The sequence below is a fragment of the Porites lutea genome, chromosome 6 (genome assembly GCF_958299795.1).
Source record: "Porites lutea chromosome 6, jaPorLute2.1, whole genome shotgun sequence".
NCBI classification, from domain to species: Eukaryota; Metazoa; Cnidaria; class Anthozoa; order Scleractinia; family Poritidae; genus Porites; species Porites lutea.
This window is the reverse complement of record NC_133206.1, coordinates 29,766,133-29,784,710: the sequence shown is the minus strand read 5'-3', so window position 1 is coordinate 29,784,710 and position 18,578 is coordinate 29,766,133. Positions and strand designations below refer to the sequence as shown.

The window sequence follows — 18,578 nt, the reverse complement described above, 5'->3', positions numbered from 1 at the left end:
ATGATGAAAATCGCGACATTTCTTAGCTATTCGGTATTCGACGCGCTTCATTATCTTAAGAAACCATGAAGAAACCTTGAAACCTTCGAGACTTCTCTCTAAGCAATGTTTGGTAAGTTGATATTCATAGTACTTGAACAATTTCGCACCAGATGTTTGAAGAAAAGACAAAGAAAAGTGAATCTGTAGTATGAGGATCGACTCAGCTGTGCGCAGCGGTTCGCGCATTCACTAATGTACAACAATACCCAATTTCAGCAATTTCGCACAGAAATAGCCCATAATTAGGATTCAAACAGTAGTTCGTTGATACGGTCACACTGAAGCATTCAAAATAGCTCCTGCACGTTAAACATGCCTATGTTTATATCAGGTAGAAAAAGTGAACGACACATCGTTTTGTTGGTTACATGCGCTAGCATTTGCTCTCATTCGCAAACCTCGGAATTTCTGAAACTTTCTAGTTTTTCTCGAGCATCATCTTGCGCCTAATACGACCTTTTCGTTTCGTTTTCTTTTCTCTTTATGGCCAGAACAGTCAACTAAATAAACACTCTCTCACACTGACTCAGACTTATTCATGCGACTCCACATCGATTTCAGGTATTTATCCAAGTGTGGCCTTTCAAATGAGAGAGATTGAGCAACATTTTTCCGTCATTCTGTTGGGTTGTAGCATGAAAAACCCTTAAAAAATATATTACTTAAAACTTTGAGAAAGGCCCCTTGCAACTATGATCATCTATTATAACTCCTGAAGTGTTTTTGTCTTTCACAACAGCAAACAAGTGAGTGGTAAAGTAACACAGTGTCACTGCAGTCAAAATAAAAGCGATGAGCATATGTTTCCGCCATTTCTTGCGCCAGACGCGCACCACTGCGATATTTAAATAGGACATCTGCAGCCAAAACGAGAACGAGTTAAAAACGAAATCGATGCTTATAGCAATGGAGACGCGAATGAAAAATTGGGTGATATAAACCATGTTGGTAGACGCCGAGGAAGCATCACTACGGTTGTACATGAAGTTATAGAGCTGAATGAAACCGACCGCTGCTATCAGTGATGTGGATTCGCCAAGGATCATCTAAATGCTCATATCGGCCACAAAGCGCATGCTCCTTGGCGAGCGAAATTGACTTGCTTTCAAAATGGTTTCCCTTTTGTCTCTTTTGAGCTTCTTGTAAATAAAGTACCATATATAATCACGAATAATGATAGTCAACCTTTCCAGCAAGTCTATCGCACCATGCGCGAAGCTGAGGAGAATGAAAAGTCGGAGGCTAGTCAGTTCCGCTTGCACAACACGAAAAACAATGGAAGACGTGCTGTGGAGTACGTTTAACAAAACGTGCGAATTTCCTGGATGAAGGAAATCAATTCTTTGCGCCGCCAAGCGTACAATGACCTTGGGTATAGCAGTAACTAGGGGTAACGCCCCGGCTAGAATCGCTCTGTAGGTTTCAGATACTTCACCATACAGGGGTATAAGGACGTACGTTAGGACAAATGCGATCGGTATAAAAAAGGCAAACTGAGCAGCCAGCATCGCCGATACTTTGATCGCTTTCTTGATTCTTTTGTTCCTTTCGACTTCGCTTTTCTTAGCTATGTCTCTGCCGATGATTACACTGTTCATCAACAACAAGAAGACAAAGAGGACGTTGAGAGGGAATGACCTCCAGGGCTTATTGTAAATGTCGTAAACCTGTAAATAAAGCCTGTAACAAGTGTCGAAGAAAGCGCCCAGAAGATTGAGAGTCAGTAAATTTAGTTCTTTTATCAGACGCCAACCAAACATAGTCAACACAACGAGAAACGTCCAAAGTTGAACTAAGTAAGCTTCGGTTGTAGCGGCTGTCACGATGACCGCCTGAATTCTTTTGGGAAGCGCCGTCCAGTTTTTGGACTGCATATCATAGCAAAGATCGACGGTATTGAAATCTATGACCAGTATTACAATAGCGAGCGATCCCAACGCAATACCCCCAAGAATTTGAATATAAAACGCATGCTTCATGGCCTTCCATAGCGACAGTCGCCATGTTGGCGGGCGAGATCTTTTCCATCCCATTTTGCTGTTGTCCCCTGCGGGAGGATCGTACTCTTGAAAAATTTCATCATTTCGATTGAACTTTTTGAAATCCTCCAAGGGATCTTGGCGTTGCAGTAATGGAGCATCATCTAGAAGGCCTTGCCCTTGGTAAGACTGAATCACTCCCGCGGCGAACGTCTCCGAGATGTACGCAAACAAGCCTTCGAGCGAGAATGGAGTAGCTGCCATTAGCTTATAACTAAATAGTCAAAGATCGAATACTTCCGGCTGCTTTACTGCCTCTTCTTGACTGGCTTTTGAGTTTACAAATCTCACTGCTTATATAGAACTAAGAATATAGTCACCATTTGTCAGAGGCTCCATGACCAGACTGTTGTTGTGATCAATTAGTTCTTAGAAAGACGAAATATGAATAACTTAATTTTGGCATCTGTGACCTTTTATGTGTTTTTTTTTTCTCCCCAAGGCAGCACAGAGAAGAATTTAAAACCAAAGGACGTGTACACTTATCGTTTTCAAAGAAAAATCCAACTCAAGTAATCAAGATCTTTTAAAAATATACAATCTTATTGAAACGCGATACAAAAGCACAGAGAGCCGGTATAACCCTATACTGTTTGGGGTACTGAACTGTTAAAAGATTCCGGGAAATTATAATGCTCCCGCAGAGTCATGACGGTATCAGACAAATCTCATCAAGGAGCCCCAATCATAATTATTATTTTAGTGATTTTTGCAGGCAGAGCATTAAAATATGGCCTATTTTTTTTCAATTTTCAATCTTCGTCCACCCTTGCCATCCGCAGCAACAGATGACATGAAACAGTTTCAATGCCTAAATATAGTCTTCACTTAAAAAAAGTGGGCCATTATTATTGGAATTCAATTGATGCGAGGACACGTTTTAGCTTTTTTAAAAGATAGCAAATAGCGTGACTTAACCCCTCTTAGGACCCGGAGGGTACTCAACAAATGTTCATACGGGGAGGCTCCTCCCCGAGGAAACCCCTTATACTTTTATATGCTATTTTTCACGAAAAAGGTACCCCTTTCTTATACCTTCTATTGACAAATGGTACCATTGGGAGTACCCCCCACCCCTGCTCCGGGTTAGCACCCTAACCTGTACCCATCCGAAAATTTAAATCCCAAAAAGACGGGTGCAACGAGCACCCCCGTTTTCGCCGGGGAGGTCGATTCGAAATTGCATCTAGAATGGAACCCCGCTCTACGGACACTCACTTGATACCGACACCCCGTAACGGACAGTTTCGTTTGTCCCGACGAAAAGCTCATATGTTTTCTCCAAAATCAACCCGGCCGCTTTATTTGCTCACCGGTTAATACGGACAACAGACATCTTCCTGTTATAATCTCCCATATATCGTCAAACCGTCTAGGGTCGTGTTTCATACCAAAGGGCAGACAGGGAGCAGTATACAAGATCAAATGCTGCAACTGCCATGCCACTTACATTGGTGGAACCGGCAGAAACCTTAGCACGTAACTGACCGAACACAACGAGCCACAAGAAATGGTGACGTCAACGATCACATCGCTGAACACCATTCACAGACGAAACATCAAATCGACTGGGAGTCTCTGCGACATGTATTACGTATTCCATAGACCATTATTAACGACTCGCGTTAGAAAGCTGGTGTACTAACTTAGAACAAACGCCACTGAATCGTAGTCAACAGCTACCAGTACCGTACAAACGACTTATCGACGGACTCAAGCAAAACTAACTACGAGAAAATGTCTGGAGAACCGACAATTCGACTAACAATAAACGACTGGTTAACTGTGACAATAGACGGATCGAAACGCACCAATGACATTACGAGTCTTCATAGCCAATAACATCACGGCTTAACTGACCTACGACCAATAACATCGCGACTTAATTGACCAATCAGGTCAATAACCAGAGTTTTCAAAATACCATCAACTGACGTGATACAACTCACTTTGCTCGAAAGATGACTACCGCACAGGTTGACAAAAGGCCAGTCACTGTCAACAACAGTCCTACTCGTGACTACGTTCACCCGAACGATCATGCTCAATCTACTTATGAAATGACTCCTGGGTTCAAACTTTCACAATAGTACTTTAAACTGAAGGTAATTTTAGTCACAGTTACAACATTAAGCAAGGTTTTCTCGTAAAACAGTCCGCTTTAGTCTTGAGTTCCATAAAACATGTGTCCGTGACGTTTCTTCCCGAGTCCCCGCTGAATACGCACACCCGGATAATACGGGCACCATGGCATGTCCCCTTGGTAAGTATTAACCGGGTCCCACTGTATGACCCTGTCAATATTCACTACTGTGATATTGCAATTTTAAAATATTTCTGACACTTAATGAACCTGACTTGTCTTACCTGTTGTGGTGCCCGCCCAGTGAAAGTGCTGGCATCCAATATGGCGTCTAGCTGGTTGTGAATGGGAGCAAAGTATTCACAGGCCTTGATTCTCTCAACCAAATCATTGTCGCCACCCTGCTCCTTGACAACCGCCCCAGCCTCCTGGGACAGAACGCGGATCTTTTCGTGGCATTCCTGTTAAACATTACATCAAAAACCCATCAATTTGTTTCCATATCCTTTTAAAATCCATAAAAGCTATCTCTTGATAGTATAATAGTTAATCAGATTGGTACAAATTACAACAACAACAAAGCGGAAGTGTCTCACGTCACTGCAACCACACTTGAGATATTTCTGTTGACACTCCAATGGCAAATCAGTTTAGGCCCCCTCCATACGTATCCGCTTTTGCTGAAAACGGAGACTTTTAGTCAATTTTCAAAACAAATCCGCGTCCATGCATTGCGTTTTTGAGTCTTCTTTGCCCATCCAAACAAAAATGCACCATTCACTGTTTCGCTAGTCTGCTACACAGCCGTTTTTAGAGTCGTCACGCAATGCTCCTCCCCAGTGGGGAGGAGGGTTGCGTGACGACACTAAAAACGGCTGTGTAGCAGACTACTGTTTCGCAGAATTTCCCACTTGCGATAGACAGAGATTCCGCACACGCTGGTTCAACAATCGAAGACTGTACACTTTCGTACCAATCTGACTTTATTCTTCACAATTCAACGTTACACGTTACGTTCTACGATCAATTTCAATCTAACTAAATTTTACAAAACTGCTGCGTATAATTAGCTAAGGAAGTCCACACCCAGAAGCGTAATTCCGGCGTGGTCACAATAATCAAATGGGGTCTAAGTTCTTTAATCACGTTTAAAATCGCTTCGTGGGCACTAATTTCAACTAATTTCCTATTAAGCGTGGGTTTGCTAATCCTTATGTGCGGTTAAGCTAGTAATACCCGATTAAATACAACATTGATTAATTCTAATTATCTTATCCCACGGTATGTCCTGTTACAATCTAAACATCTCTTTTAGCGGTGGCGAGATAATGGCTTACTTTAGCAACTACTGCAAATTTAATGAAATAAGAAAATACAATCATAAGCATTCTAACGTTTCACAACACACTGAAAACGGTACAATCTTCAATGGGAGCATGCGCATTTACTGGTATCTAGCCCGCGAGATGGTGACGTCTAAGCTCATGCGCGGGATAGACTGGATCCAACACCACGACGTAATCGTTTGCAAAAATCTCCGTTTTCATCCGTCCAGACATTTGCAGCAAAACGGCGTTTATAAAACTCTCAACTCTGGACAGCGTTTTTGAAAGATGCGTTTTCGGTGACCATTTTCACCGAACTGAATACAAGTGGGCGGTAGGCCAAGCCGGAGGAAAAAATCTCCGTTTTCAAACAAAAAGGGATTCGTGTGGATAGGGCCTTATTAGTTTCTGGTTCAAAAAACATTATGTTGATTGTTAGCAGAGAACAGACATCAAACAGCTGTTATCTTAGTGTACCTGGAGTTAAAAGACCTGATCACTATAAGTGTTTTTGGGTTGCCATTTTCTTGGCCTTTTCATCGTGGTAACGAAAATAAACAACGCTGTAGAAAGATCTCTAGTTTCCAGAACTGAACAACAATTATCCTACCTGCCTACTGCCTCCAGCTTTAACCATGGCCATGATAACGTTTTCTGACGCCATGAACGGTAACTCTTGACGAATATGGCGTTCAATAACCTGTTCGTGGTGACAGAAGAAAATCTTGAGTCAAACACCGAATATACGAAGCGCGTAAGATCGCGATCGTGAACGTGATCACGCAACATGTGATTAGTGTGATTTTACAACCTGGGTAGACAGTCTTGAGTAACGGTGGCAACATTTTCACGTCTTGACTGGTCCTGGTAGGCCACTAATGGTAAGCGCCTTAACACTCATTCAAACTTTCAGTAGATTTGTTTTTGCTTTGTTGCAACATAAACCAGACAAGGCTTCCACTTTTTACGAAGGGCCAAATTTAGCCATAGGGTTCTGATTAAATTCAACCAGAAGCATATCTACTTCTGGTTCAACGTACTAAAATGCACCACCGTGCTTCCAGCTTTCGAATAAAATGATTTTTTTTTTTTCACAAAATGTGCGATTCCGCAACGTTAAAACAGAAGATCATGACAAGGGAGGTTAAGCAAAGGCGTTTTTGAGCGACGGAGGGCAATCGAAAGTAAAGTCTTTTTGCACTTTGGAGCTCTGTAATTTGTCCAATTCTTCAAGCAAGTCATCTCTGTAAGAAAAAAGACACTTGAAAAGACCAATGCGGTAGCGTCGAGACATATCAGAAGGGAAAAGGCTACTTCCGGCTGACGTCCGTCTCGCCCCAGGTAAGGAAATTCAAAACTGGATTCCGGACTCCACGCCATGGATTCCGGATTCCAGTTCTGGATTCTGGATTCCCTGTCACCGGAACTTGGATTCCGGATTCCAATGGTTAGCGGAATTCCAGGTATCTTGAGCTGAATTTCGGAGTCCAACGCCCAGTATTTCAGTTCCACAAGCAAAAATTTCCCTGATTTCGGATTCCAAAAACAAGAATTTCTCGGATCCCGGAATCCGGATTCTCTTACATGGGGCGATCTGTCGCTTACATGAGGCGATCTGTCGTTTACATTAGGCGATCTGTCGCTCAAAACGGTGTGCATAAGCTCTCTCCTTGATTCATTTCTCTTACCTTTGGGTAAACTACCAAACCCTCCGAAACATTCTGCAAAGTACTGAGCAAAATGTCAGCTGTGAGGAAAGCTTCCGCCAAACTTATTCTCCTGCAAAAATGTTTTCACAAGATAAGACAATGATTATTAGTTTTCACATTAAAGAATTGCACAAGTACAATGTAAATGGATAATTGACCATAAACAATAGGAATGCGTTAAAAGAAAAACATTTTACATGCACTCTGAATACATGTAGGGCGTTATGTAATTCAGACTTTCTGTTTTTAGGAAAGTAAAAGCAGTGAGCCTCGGGCTGAGATTTATCGCGTCTTTAAGCACATTTTCTAGACCATTCCACATGACCGCCCCCCCCCCCCCCCCCTCCCCCTATAACTAAAAGCCCGTTTAACAGCTTCAGTACGGGGCCTTGGTACAAAAACATTGTTCGAGGCACCTCGTACGTTGTAGGAATGAGCCCTGGCTTAGGGGTGGCGGGGTATGTGCGCAGTTTCCCAGAAACGTATAATGTTCCCTGCTGAGTTGGTAGAAGGAATTGAGCACAGGAAACGAATTCAAAAGCTAGCCTTGCTTCGCATCACCTGTTGGCGCTGTCATCCAGAGTTCTCTCCAGCCACTGTGTTGCAGCTGTTTGCTGTGCATCGCCTACAAGAACCATCAAATGACGTGCCAGACTGCAACATCTCTCACTTCTCATCGGATTCCGTTTGTACGGCATTGCACTTGAGCCTTGGGAAGAAAGAAAACTTTTGAGTACTTACATGAGGGCGCAGCTTCTCTAAGTCTGCTTAGCTTGAAGGTTTACAGTGCACCACGAGGTGAACGTCGTTTCGCCTACGCGTCCTCTCGCTAACGTCCCGTTCGCCAACGTTTTAAGTCGTTTCGCTTAAAAACGAAACGAGCGCCACACATGAATAAAACTGTTTCAATAAAGGTTGGTTTGGGCATTGGGAATTGCGCTCTGGGAAAGCATTGTTGGAAGTCACTGAAGCAAGTCACTGCAGTGAACTTCGTATTCCCAAATGCCCAATTCGATCCAATATCCAAATACCAATTCCTAATGCCCAAAGTAACCTTTATTGAAGCAGCTCTAGCCATGACACAGAGTCCGATACACAACTGAAAGCCTCGTCCTTAAAGCCATTGATCAGGCGAAAGAAAGGAACTGACCTAACACTTTACGGAAACGACTTAAGACAGCGAAATGACTCGTAGACAAAACGGTTGTAAATCCACCATACCCAGTAAGCGACCAAGTCCCAATGTGACTAATCCTCATTTATAAATAGTTCTTCTGGTGGCTTTACCGCGAGCACTTCCGCGCGTAACCTGTAGAACAGGCGCTATTTTTGTGCGTTTTTCAGGGGAACGAAGCACGAAGCGAGCTTGAAGCGCGACACACGCACAAAAGGGAAAGGCGCGGAAGATACAATTTCTGTGCCTTCCCCGTCGCGCGTGTATTGCGCTCCTCACTCGCTTCTCACTTGCCTTTGTTCGCCTAAAAAGCACGAAAAAACGAAAAAAGAAATGCTTGTTCTGCAGGTTATTACGCGCGATAAATCCTGGCAGTTACGCGTCCAGGGTAGAGCTTACTGTGCTAGAATCCTTTTTTGTTCTTCATTCTAGAGTCTGGCACTCAAGCAAATCGAACACTTGCGCTCAAATCGTTAGTACTTGTATAAAGAAGAACACCCCATTCAGTGTACCCAGAAGAAGGTTCTGTTAGGTTCTAATTCGTAACTTCAGAAGCGAGAAGAGAACTGGAGCCGAAATACGTCCCGCAATTGTTTGTGGGATCGCTACGGGGGACGCGCCAGTCAGCTAAAAGGAACCTTACAAGACTACGACGGCGACGGCGACGGCAACGAGAACGTCAAAAATTCAATATGTCTAAAGGGGCACCTTCAACCAGTGTGTATTGCGGGCGTGCACTTCACCGAAATCATTTGCAGTGCTGTAATACAGAAATTACGAACGTTCTGATTGTGTTTGAAAATCGGATTGCATCTTCGCAACCTAGCCAATAGCAGACTGTGATACCCTTCTTAAAAGAAACATCGATAGAATCCTGTTATCAAACACAGAAATCACGTTCGTGATTTCTGTATTAAGAAAAAGATTTCGGTGAAGTGTACGACCGCAGTGCACACTGGTTGAAGGTGCCCCTTTAATGAGCCAAACAACTACTCTGCACGTGCATTTATCACGCTTTTTTGTACATTTCTTTGCCGTCCCTGCACGACTACGACGTGACATGACCAAATTTTTAGTTTACTTGAGAACGGGAACGGCAAGGCGATAAATTCTACCATCTCTGTCTGTACTCAGGCGCGTTTCCCTTTCTTCAGCTCCGACCAAAATTCCCTTCTTTTAAGTAACAGGGCGAATTGAGATGATCGCGATAAAAATAAATTGATGGGAAGTCTATTTTTAGCGACCTTTTTATGGACGTCGCCGTTGTCGGATTGTAAGGTCCTCATTGTCCAATTTCTTCCAAGTTCCAGAAGTCTTTGCGAAAGTTAACTCGGCCCAGTTCCTTTCTAGGTTCTAAAGTGGTAACAGTGAACCGACCGGTTTGCCCATGTACACAGAGTTTTTTTGGGCTTACTTCATTTACTTGTTTTCAGTTACCTATCTGTTCCTTCTCAAAAGGTTCCTCGATTTCTTTTTGATTGGCCAAAAGCCTGATATCCGTACATATCTGCAAAGACAGCAATCACAACGTTCAAAGCAAAACGAGGCGATAATTACTTAATATAAAAGAGAGCTAAATCTATACATTGTAGTGCCTATTTCAAAGATGACCATTTACAACAGCATACTGCAGTAGCTATGCTCTCATGAACTAAAAGTTGGAGAAAATGACAAAAAAAACAATAGGCCTAGACTGCAAAACAGTCAGGTTTTTTCTCAAAATCAGTAAAGAAATCGGTAAAGCGTGGGGTAAGAGTCTTACGCGCGCGAAGCGCGCGAGCCTCACACGCCTGTTGGGCGTGTGAGGCGAGAGAAAAAAAACTCCCCAGTCTCACTCTCCTTTTTCAGCCTCGCTCCAGACCTTTTGTTTGATTGCTCGAGCTGACTTGAATACGCAAAAGTACGAACTGTTTTGCAATCTACAAATAGGCCATTTCCGAGTTCCCCGAGCCTCTGTTTGAAAACGAGGTCAAGTGCTCAGCCTTTGATATGGAGATGATTTTTCATTCTCGTGCAAACAAAACTCATTTTCACAAGAAAGGATGTGCACTTAGCTTCATTTTGAAAGTGCGGGTATTTGGAACTCGGAAGTGGCCTATCGAAACGTTTACTGTACTGAAAAAGGACTAGGAAACGAGTCAGTGAGCTAGGGAAAAGGAGAAAACCACCTCTCCTCCTCCTCCTCCATTTTCTCATCATTGAGTAACTCCGTGTAGCCTATTTCAGACGTTCAGGTAGTAGGGAGTGGTACAAATTAAAGAAAAAGAGAGGGAGAACTGGGGAGAGTGACCAGGCTCCCTCCCCCTTTTCTTTCCTCCCTTGTATTCATTTATTCTGTGCCTTTTTTGGATCATTATACATTTCTGGGAATCTACCCACCTACCCCTCCCCTAAACCAATATTTTGCCCTAAGTGAGAAGTAAGTTAGTGTTGTGTTGGCTTATGGGAGGAGTAGGTGGGCAGTTTCCTAGAAAAGTATAATGATCTTGGATCATAATACGTTTCTGGGAATCTGGCCACCTACCTCTCCCCTGGGCCAACATTTTGCCTTTGAGAAGCAAGTGTTAATGTTGGCTTAGGGGAGGGGAAGGTGAGCAGCTTTATCCCCCTTTTTTACTTTGGGGCACAAATGAATGTTAAAGTACTGCAGTTACTTTAAAGAAAGTATGTTAGGGGTGGGGGGGGGGGGAAGAAAAAGCAAAAATACCTTGTGAACAGAAGCCCCTAGACTGCCGAGAGCTGAAAGGCAATCCAAATCTACTTTGCGGCTGTAGGTCTGGCCTGTAACCAGGTAATGGCTGTTGAACCCAGCCATTTCAGTCACCAGCTGGTCTAGTCTTTCCACCTATTATAAACAACCACATTTAAGGCAAAAGAAGCTTCACTTTTGAAAGAAACTGACACTGAGCAGCTGCAATTAAAAAAAGGGCAGTTTGATAGGAAATAGCCTGCATAGCATGCAATTCTGCTCAAGTTAATGTATGACAGCTGGAATGCTCCAAGTTTTCACTCAATAACTCAAGCGGAAATACTTGCTACCCAGGCTAAAGAAGGAACCTCGAAAAAGAATGAATTTCTACCTTGTCATGGTCTCCATCAAAAAGACTCAGAAAACTGGCCTGGGTACCTGTGGTACCTTTAACCCCTCTGAACCTCAAATCATCATGTGCTCTAGTTAGGTTTCTTAGGTCCATTAGAAGGTCAGACAGCCAAAGGCAAGCTCTTTTACCCACTGTAGTCAGCTGAGCTGGTCTACAATGAAAAACAGGTCATTATTGTTAGTAGAAAGAAGTAACTGAGGACTTTGTTTTATGCTCACCTGTAAACAAGGTAATTTGGGGCATACATACATGTAGGTCTAACCATTTTCCAAGCAAAGGCAATCTTCATCATTTTTTTAAGACCCTAAGTATATAGCAATGTAGAGTAAAAGTCTGTTCGAGCAGACTGTAGAGTAAATTAAAGCAAAGTAGAGTAGGTTAGAGCAGAGTAAATTAAAGCACAGTGGAGGTTAGAGTAATGTAGATTACACTGTAGAGTACAGACTATAGTATGGAGTACACACTGTAGATTTGACCAGCATGGAGTGGATTACAATAATGTGGAGTACACTGTTAAAGAAGTGCAGTGTGGGTTACCGTAGGGTAGAGTAGGTTATAGCAATGTACACTATGTTAGAGAAAAACAATATAGGGTAAATGAGAGTGAAACAGAGTAGTGGTAGGTTAGAGCAAAGCAGACTACTGGTAGGTTAGAGCAGGGTAGAGTAACTAAGAGAAGAGCAGTGTAGAGTAGGCAGAGAAGAGCAGAGTAAGTTAGAACAGTTAAGCATGATGCAGAGTTACAGTCTTGGGTAAGCTACCAGTTGTAAAGCGTTAAAATTAGCTGAAACAGCAGGCCCTAATACCTTAAGATAAATTGTTTCCATAACTTACTGAAAATGTGTGTAGCCAAGGGTGGGAATTGACTTGTTCTGCTCTGCAAAACCTGACAATCTATGTATGCATCTTGCAAGCTTCAAATAAAATCAAGAAGTGAAAAGACATTAAGATAAAATACTGTAACCTTATTCTTAATAACTGCAATAAATACAGATGTAATACATTCATGTACATGCACCTTGTACTCATAAATTACATTGCATTATTCCAGAAAAATTCAAACTCCCCAGTGACACCAAAGGCAAGGCTGTGCTCTAGCAGAGCCCAGTGGCCCAAGGCACCTAACTTTTGTTCTCCGGCAACTAGAATATCTTAGCTTTTTCATACAAATCATATGCTGGGTGCCTGTATTTCACAAGCTCAGAGCAGTGGGCTCCCTTCAATTTTTCTTAGAGCACAGCCTTGAAAGGGCCCAGACATCTAGCCTCTAACCTCAACCTTTTGTAACAATTTCTGCAAACACGAAATAAAAGTCAGCCTCACCTTTGGGAGTAAAATGTTGAAAGCATCCTTTAACACAATAAGGTCCTATAACAGTCCAGAAAATTTCAAATATCAGTCAAAACAGAACAGACAACACTCTTTCTGAAATTTTACGTCCCTTCATTTTCTTTGACACAGCTAGAGCTGTCTATATCCTTTATCCTGCTATGGACGTGTACACATGGTCACGATAATCTTGCACTACTGCTGTGGTTATCAGGAAAATCCAGGAGTCTGTCCCAGTATTTTGATTTGTTAAAGAGAGAAGAGCTTTTTTATAGGACTGCTATGGTATCAGCACCATCCCTTTTAACATTCCCTGTAGTAACATTCTTCGCCTGTGTGGAATGATTGCCAATCATGACAGAATTCTGAGAGCAGAATTCTGAAATGGCCACTGTTAGAGATGTTGCCATATCTTTCGGGGCATTTTTGGGTATTTCACTAAAAATGACAGGAATTAGTCAGGTAACCTATCTTTATAACTGTAGAAAATAGTCACTGACAGAAGACAATCCAGTTTCAGTGCCATTGGTACCTCTGTGGGCAAAAACAAACTTGATTCATGCCCACAATATGTAATCCCCTTAGCACTTACAGGTGTACAAAATTTTCTGACAAGCATCCTCATTGCTTATATAAGAAAAGTGCCCCTGCCCCTTTGTATGGGACGAATGGTGAATGCATATTGCAGACTTGCAGGCAAGTAAACAAGGTAAACAATGTTATGATTATGCTCTGAAAGCTGTTCCTAGACTTTAGAAAATGTTACTGCAGAAGAGGATGACTAGTCAGGGTTCTATCTAGGATTTATTGCTTGGGGAGAAGTCCCAAGTGGCCGAATCGCATGAGCTTCCCAGGGGGGTCCCGGAGGCATGCTCCCCGGAAACGTTTTGAAATGAATATGCGCTGAGATGCCATCTGGTGCCATTGAGAGACAATTTTGAGAAATGTTACAGTGTGTGCACTGACCTCGTTGTGTCTGGATGATTTTTCCGATATAGTTACTTATAAACTGTAACGATAACAGTATTTTTGGGGGGAAAGCTGGGCATTTTGGGGGGAAGCTTCTACCCCTCAAATACCCTAGATAGAACCCTGCTAGTTTTAAGAGGCATTCACGTCACTTTTTTAGTTGCTGACCTCACCTTGATTGTTCAAACGTTGGATAGCACTATCCACTGGATAAATCACTCTCCAGAGGATAAGTATTAGGTAAACCAATTGTGTTAACCACTGGATAGAGATTTAATCAGTGGGTAACGTTATCCACCTTTCAAACAAAGGCCCTGCCAGACTCCGGCCTGCACTTGTCCCACCCTACATTGAACCCCCTCCTCTCCCTCCCCTTCCTCCCTCCCCGCTCCTCCGTGACACCTCTGTGTAAATATTGTACTCACGTCCCAGTAGATGTAAATGTTTTTTTCGACAAAAACTTACGGTATTATCACCAACATAACAAGATGTGGCTCCCAGATGTATTATAGGGGCAGCTTTGGGACAGCACGCGCCAAAAGTGTGCACGTGCGCCATGACATCATGTCGTCTCTTCTTTTCCTCGGCAGCCGCTAGTTTGTAGTCAATATTTGTTAAGTTAGTTTCCATTTCCTGAATTTGCTCATCTGTGATGTCCAAGCCTAGCATCTATAATAAAATAAAAAATAATACAAAACTCGATTTTTAACAAATCGCGATTGGCTTTTCACTGTAGCTTTCGAACTGTGTCAACACCGACAAATTGTAAATTTCACCTTCTCGGACTTAGCTAAAAAGAGCCAGAGCTTCCTCCACGTGGAGAATTTTTTGTCTTCGGAAAAGTTAAACGCCATTTCAGCGCTAGCATAGCGACTAGTTAATGGACTCCGATAAACAGCGTGAACCGAATCTCCCGCGTCCGCCATCTTGTCTGTAACTGTAATGAACCTACGATTATTTGGTCAGCGAACATTGAAAACAAATTTACATTGGTACCAACTGAGCAGCGGATTGCCTCAAAAATGTTATGGCGGACGAAGAAAAAGTTCATTTTACTTTCGCCGATGATTATGCTCCGTATTTTTTGTTGATCTTCTCCCCGATCTTTGTGATTAGCTGCCTTTTCGGTATAGTTTACACTTTCCTAACCACAGAGGTGAGATATTTTCCGTTTTTTTCTGTGTAAGGGAAGAAAAGATACATTGTTTACCAGTTTAATAACCTTCTGTCATTTCGACGCAGCTGAAACTCAAGCCAGGTTCCCTTACAATCTTCCGGATCGTGTTGAGTCCTCCCAAGCTGTGGTCAAAGGATCGACGAGACGATCATATGGAAACATCTGTGATGCGAAGAGGGTAGATCGGGACGACTGCAACGATTTTTTTGAAATGACAAGTCGCACAAATTCAAACTGCTGTATCTTGAATTTGTGTTTTGTCACGAGGAAAAGCCCTGCTGCGGGAACAAAGATTTCGCAAAAATTTTCGTTGTGAGGGGCCATTTCACTTAATATCCAAGGCACCACCCACCACCGGCACCACCCACCACCACCACCACCCCCACAGAAAATCATATCTATAGATTGAGGTGGGGGGGGAGGGGGGAACTGGCAAGTTTTTTCCGTGGGGTCACTGCATTGACACCTTTGATCTTGAAATATTTCTGTGGAATATCGGACTGTGTCAGTACTTTTGACCATAGGGGGTAAAAGAAAGTCAACTTAACTCGTCTGTAGAGGAGAGGGGTAGGGTGAAGTGTGGCTGTTAAATGGAATGGCCCTGACCTGTGTTGCTGGCATTTGTTGCCTGACAAATACACATGGAGCAGTTTGTCAGATCGAGAGACCTGTGGCAGCAACTTCCCACCCATTGTTTGATTTCGAAATATGTTAGGCAGGCAGCAGTACATAAATGTACAGTCAACTCTTAAGGGACACCTCTATAAGGTGAACACTACCTCTGTAAAATGCACACCTAGAGTTGATCCCTGCCTTTCTTTACTCCCTTTATTTGACTCTCTCTAACATGAACATTTCTCTAAGACGGAAACTTTGTGCTGGTCCCAAAGGTGTCTGTCTTAAGAGGGAGTTGACAGTAATGTAGTGTAATATAAAACAGTGTCCTTGTGAAGAGAGTAGACATTCATATGCTTTTTAAATTTTACAGGATTTTCCAGAGTCATGTCTGAACCAGTATTCACCATGCTACTTTGGTCTCCTTGTGCCAACTTTTATACCAGTCTTGGTTGTTTTTATGTATTTCAACTGGATGGGACTGAAGTTTTTTATTCACAACTAACCAAGAGAAGAAAGAGATAGAAATGATTATCAGTGACACTGAAGAAAGCAATGATCATGATGATGATGATGAAAGATAGGGACAATTATCAGGAACAATGAAAAAAGCAACGATGATGATGATGATGATGATGATGAGAATGACAACAGGTTATTGAACAGTGAGCTTCTAAAGGAAGACATGTTCTGGAGAGAAGCAACTCAGGCTTTTAATCACTACACTCATTGAGAAAAAGTCATACAGTTAAACCTGTATGTAACAGCCCTGTATATAGTGGTGAATCTGTATATAACAGATAAACTCTACTGTAAAAGTGGCTATAGTACACCTCTCTTGCAAGAGAGGGGAACAAGGGTGGTACAATCGTGAGAGTGCTCACTTTTCATCAATGTGGTCCGGCAGGTTCAAATCCTGGCATCAATGCTATATGTGGGTTGAGCTTGTTTTTAGCTCTCTCCTTTGCTCCGAGAAATTTTTTTCCGGTACTCTGGTTTTTCCCTCAGCCACTCAAAAATCAACATTTCCAAATTCCAATTCGATCTGGAATGCATAGACATGTTTAAACGAGCTCTTAAGAAATCTTAAGTACTTCATAGGAAATCGAATTCCAAATTAAATTGCACATTACATAGGAAACTCAGCAGAAACCTTCATAGAGTATGTTTATGGATGAAAATCCAGCTATCATCAATGGTTCAACTTTTAAAGAAGGTCGCGCTGCTTTTGCTTCCTTTGTTGCAAGACTATTTCAAAAGGAGAAATTTTAAATTGGCATTTTGAGCATAAATCTTGAAATAAGTCAGCTTTTGAATCCCCTTGCATTGTCAAACTCATGAGTTGATATGTTCATAAGTTTTGTGCTCAGCTTCATATTTTCAGGAGACAGGTGTAGATAAATAACATTGACAGCAGGAGATAGATGTACCTTTTACAATGTCCCTTTTACGTAAAAAACTATCTAAGGACCCATAATCGTATCTCGTTGCAAGGTAACCCGGTTACTATGCAAGCGGAAATTGACTTCTTGTTTTCGTATTTCGCGCGTTTTTTTTTTTTTTGGTGGGGGGGGGGGGGGGGGAGCCGGCCGCGCGGGATTTTTTTCGTCCCAGGAGCGATGTCGCTTCCATTTCGTTTACGCTTCAATTAAAATGCATCACTCAAGTGACAAGAATATTCAGAAAGGTATAATTATGACACAGGATCGTATTTATAGTGAAGAGTCTTCATGTCCGTAGCATGAGTCAACCCGGCAGAAAACTGTTATGACAGCGGAGAGCGGTGCGATAAGTGCTAACTCGGATTAATAGAATAACCGATTTAGAGGTACTATTCTCCGATTTAGCACTACAGATTTCCTCCAATTTTACTATTCTGTGATTAAGAAAACTGTCAGTGTGTCAAAGACAATTCTCCGATTATACGATTCTATAACTGTAGCGTGCTATTGTCCGATTTTACCCAAATGACTGTAAGTCGCCGATTGTACGATTCTTCCGATTCAACTATTCTACAACTGTAGTGTGCTGTTGTCCGACTTTACCTAAATGATTGTAGCAATAAGTTTCCGATCGTACGATTCTTCTTATTCTACTGTATTTTACACATACATGTATCGTAACAAGTCTCCGATTAAACGATTCTCCGATTATTCCTGGAGCACGCTTCTTTCCGCCTTTATGACTTACGCAACGAGGAATAATGCATGTAATATGCGTCGTAAAACGAAACTCGAGAATCGAAATAACCGTAGAATCGGAAACTGAATTATAGATCGCAACTCCTATAATTATACTATTCTCCGATTTAGCAGTTATCGCACCCTTCTGTGATAACGTCAGTCGTGTCCACATATCGACTCAAATCAGTCCTTGACATACTTTATTAGGCAACAGAGGCTTCTTATATTTTTCTCTCTATGTTTTGATACATGCACACAAAGAACTAAAACTTCACACTGCTGTTGCGTCTGGTCTATCGGACTGTTTGTGATCAAGATCTGCCACACCTCCTTCAAGGGCACACAAAGCGGCTGTAGAGACAAAGACAGAACAACAAGATTTATTACTTTACGATTTAAGATTCGTTATGAGGGTGTGAACCTATCCTAAAGGTGATGTTACACGGCATGATTCGCAACGACGATTTTTAGCGCAACACAGCGTTGCAGCGTTGGAAGAATGTTGTAACTATTCGAAACAATGTCGCAACCGATGATGTTGCAACGCTGTGTTGCGCTAAAAATAGTCGTTACGAATCGTCCCGTGTAGCATCACCTTAAGGGCCTGTTTACAAGGAAGGAGGGTAACCCTGGTGTTAGGGTTACCCTACCACTCGCACAGTTCTCTCTTTTTACGGGATGTGTTTACGAGGCAGATAGGGTTATCCTGGCTCTAGGGTAACCCTACCCGAGTGCTAGGGGGGGGGGGGGCGGGGGTTACCTAACCTGCTGTTGTTCCCTACGCAACTCCGAAATCGCCAATAAAAACTACAATTAAAGAACTTATTTCGAC

General features: G+C 42.4%; 2 protein-coding genes across 2 annotated transcripts in view; both read right to left on the bottom strand.

Moving 5' to 3' along the window:
* LOC140941470 (adenylosuccinate lyase-like) overlaps positions 1 to 14,698 on the bottom strand; it is a 113,290-nt gene extending 98,592 nt beyond the window's left edge. Inside the window, exons 1-11 of the mRNA XM_073390465.1 lie at positions 14,548 to 14,698; positions 14,237 to 14,440; positions 12,797 to 12,841; positions 12,308 to 12,387; positions 11,453 to 11,624; positions 11,080 to 11,217; positions 9,810 to 9,879; positions 7,760 to 7,907; positions 7,178 to 7,268; positions 6,100 to 6,189; positions 4,449 to 4,625 (exon numbers count right to left, since the gene is read on the bottom strand). Coding sequence (XP_073246566.1) covers positions 4,449 to 4,625; positions 6,100 to 6,189; positions 7,178 to 7,268; positions 7,760 to 7,907; positions 9,810 to 9,879; positions 11,080 to 11,217; positions 11,453 to 11,624; positions 12,308 to 12,387; positions 12,797 to 12,841; positions 14,237 to 14,440; positions 14,548 to 14,697 — 1,365 coding nt within the window. The 5' untranslated portion in view covers position 14,698. The remainder of the gene's footprint in view (positions 1 to 4,448; positions 4,626 to 6,099; positions 6,190 to 7,177; positions 7,269 to 7,759; positions 7,908 to 9,809; positions 9,880 to 11,079; positions 11,218 to 11,452; positions 11,625 to 12,307; positions 12,388 to 12,796; positions 12,842 to 14,236; positions 14,441 to 14,547) is intronic.
* Positions 219 to 2,406, bottom strand: LOC140941477 (uncharacterized). Its single transcript, XM_073390476.1, has one exon. The coding sequence runs from the start codon at positions 2,283 to 2,285 to the stop codon at positions 1,089 to 1,091; it is 1,197 nt and encodes a 398-aa protein (XP_073246577.1). The 5' UTR covers positions 2,286 to 2,406; the 3' UTR covers positions 219 to 1,088.
* Positions 14,699 to 18,578: the final 3,880 nt, after the last annotated feature.

Excerpts from the sequence above, each read along its gene's own strand:
- LOC140941477 (XM_073390476.1), bottom strand. The coding sequence starts at position 2,285 with ATGGCAGCTACTCCATTCTCGCTCGAAGGCTTGTTTGCGTACATCTCG.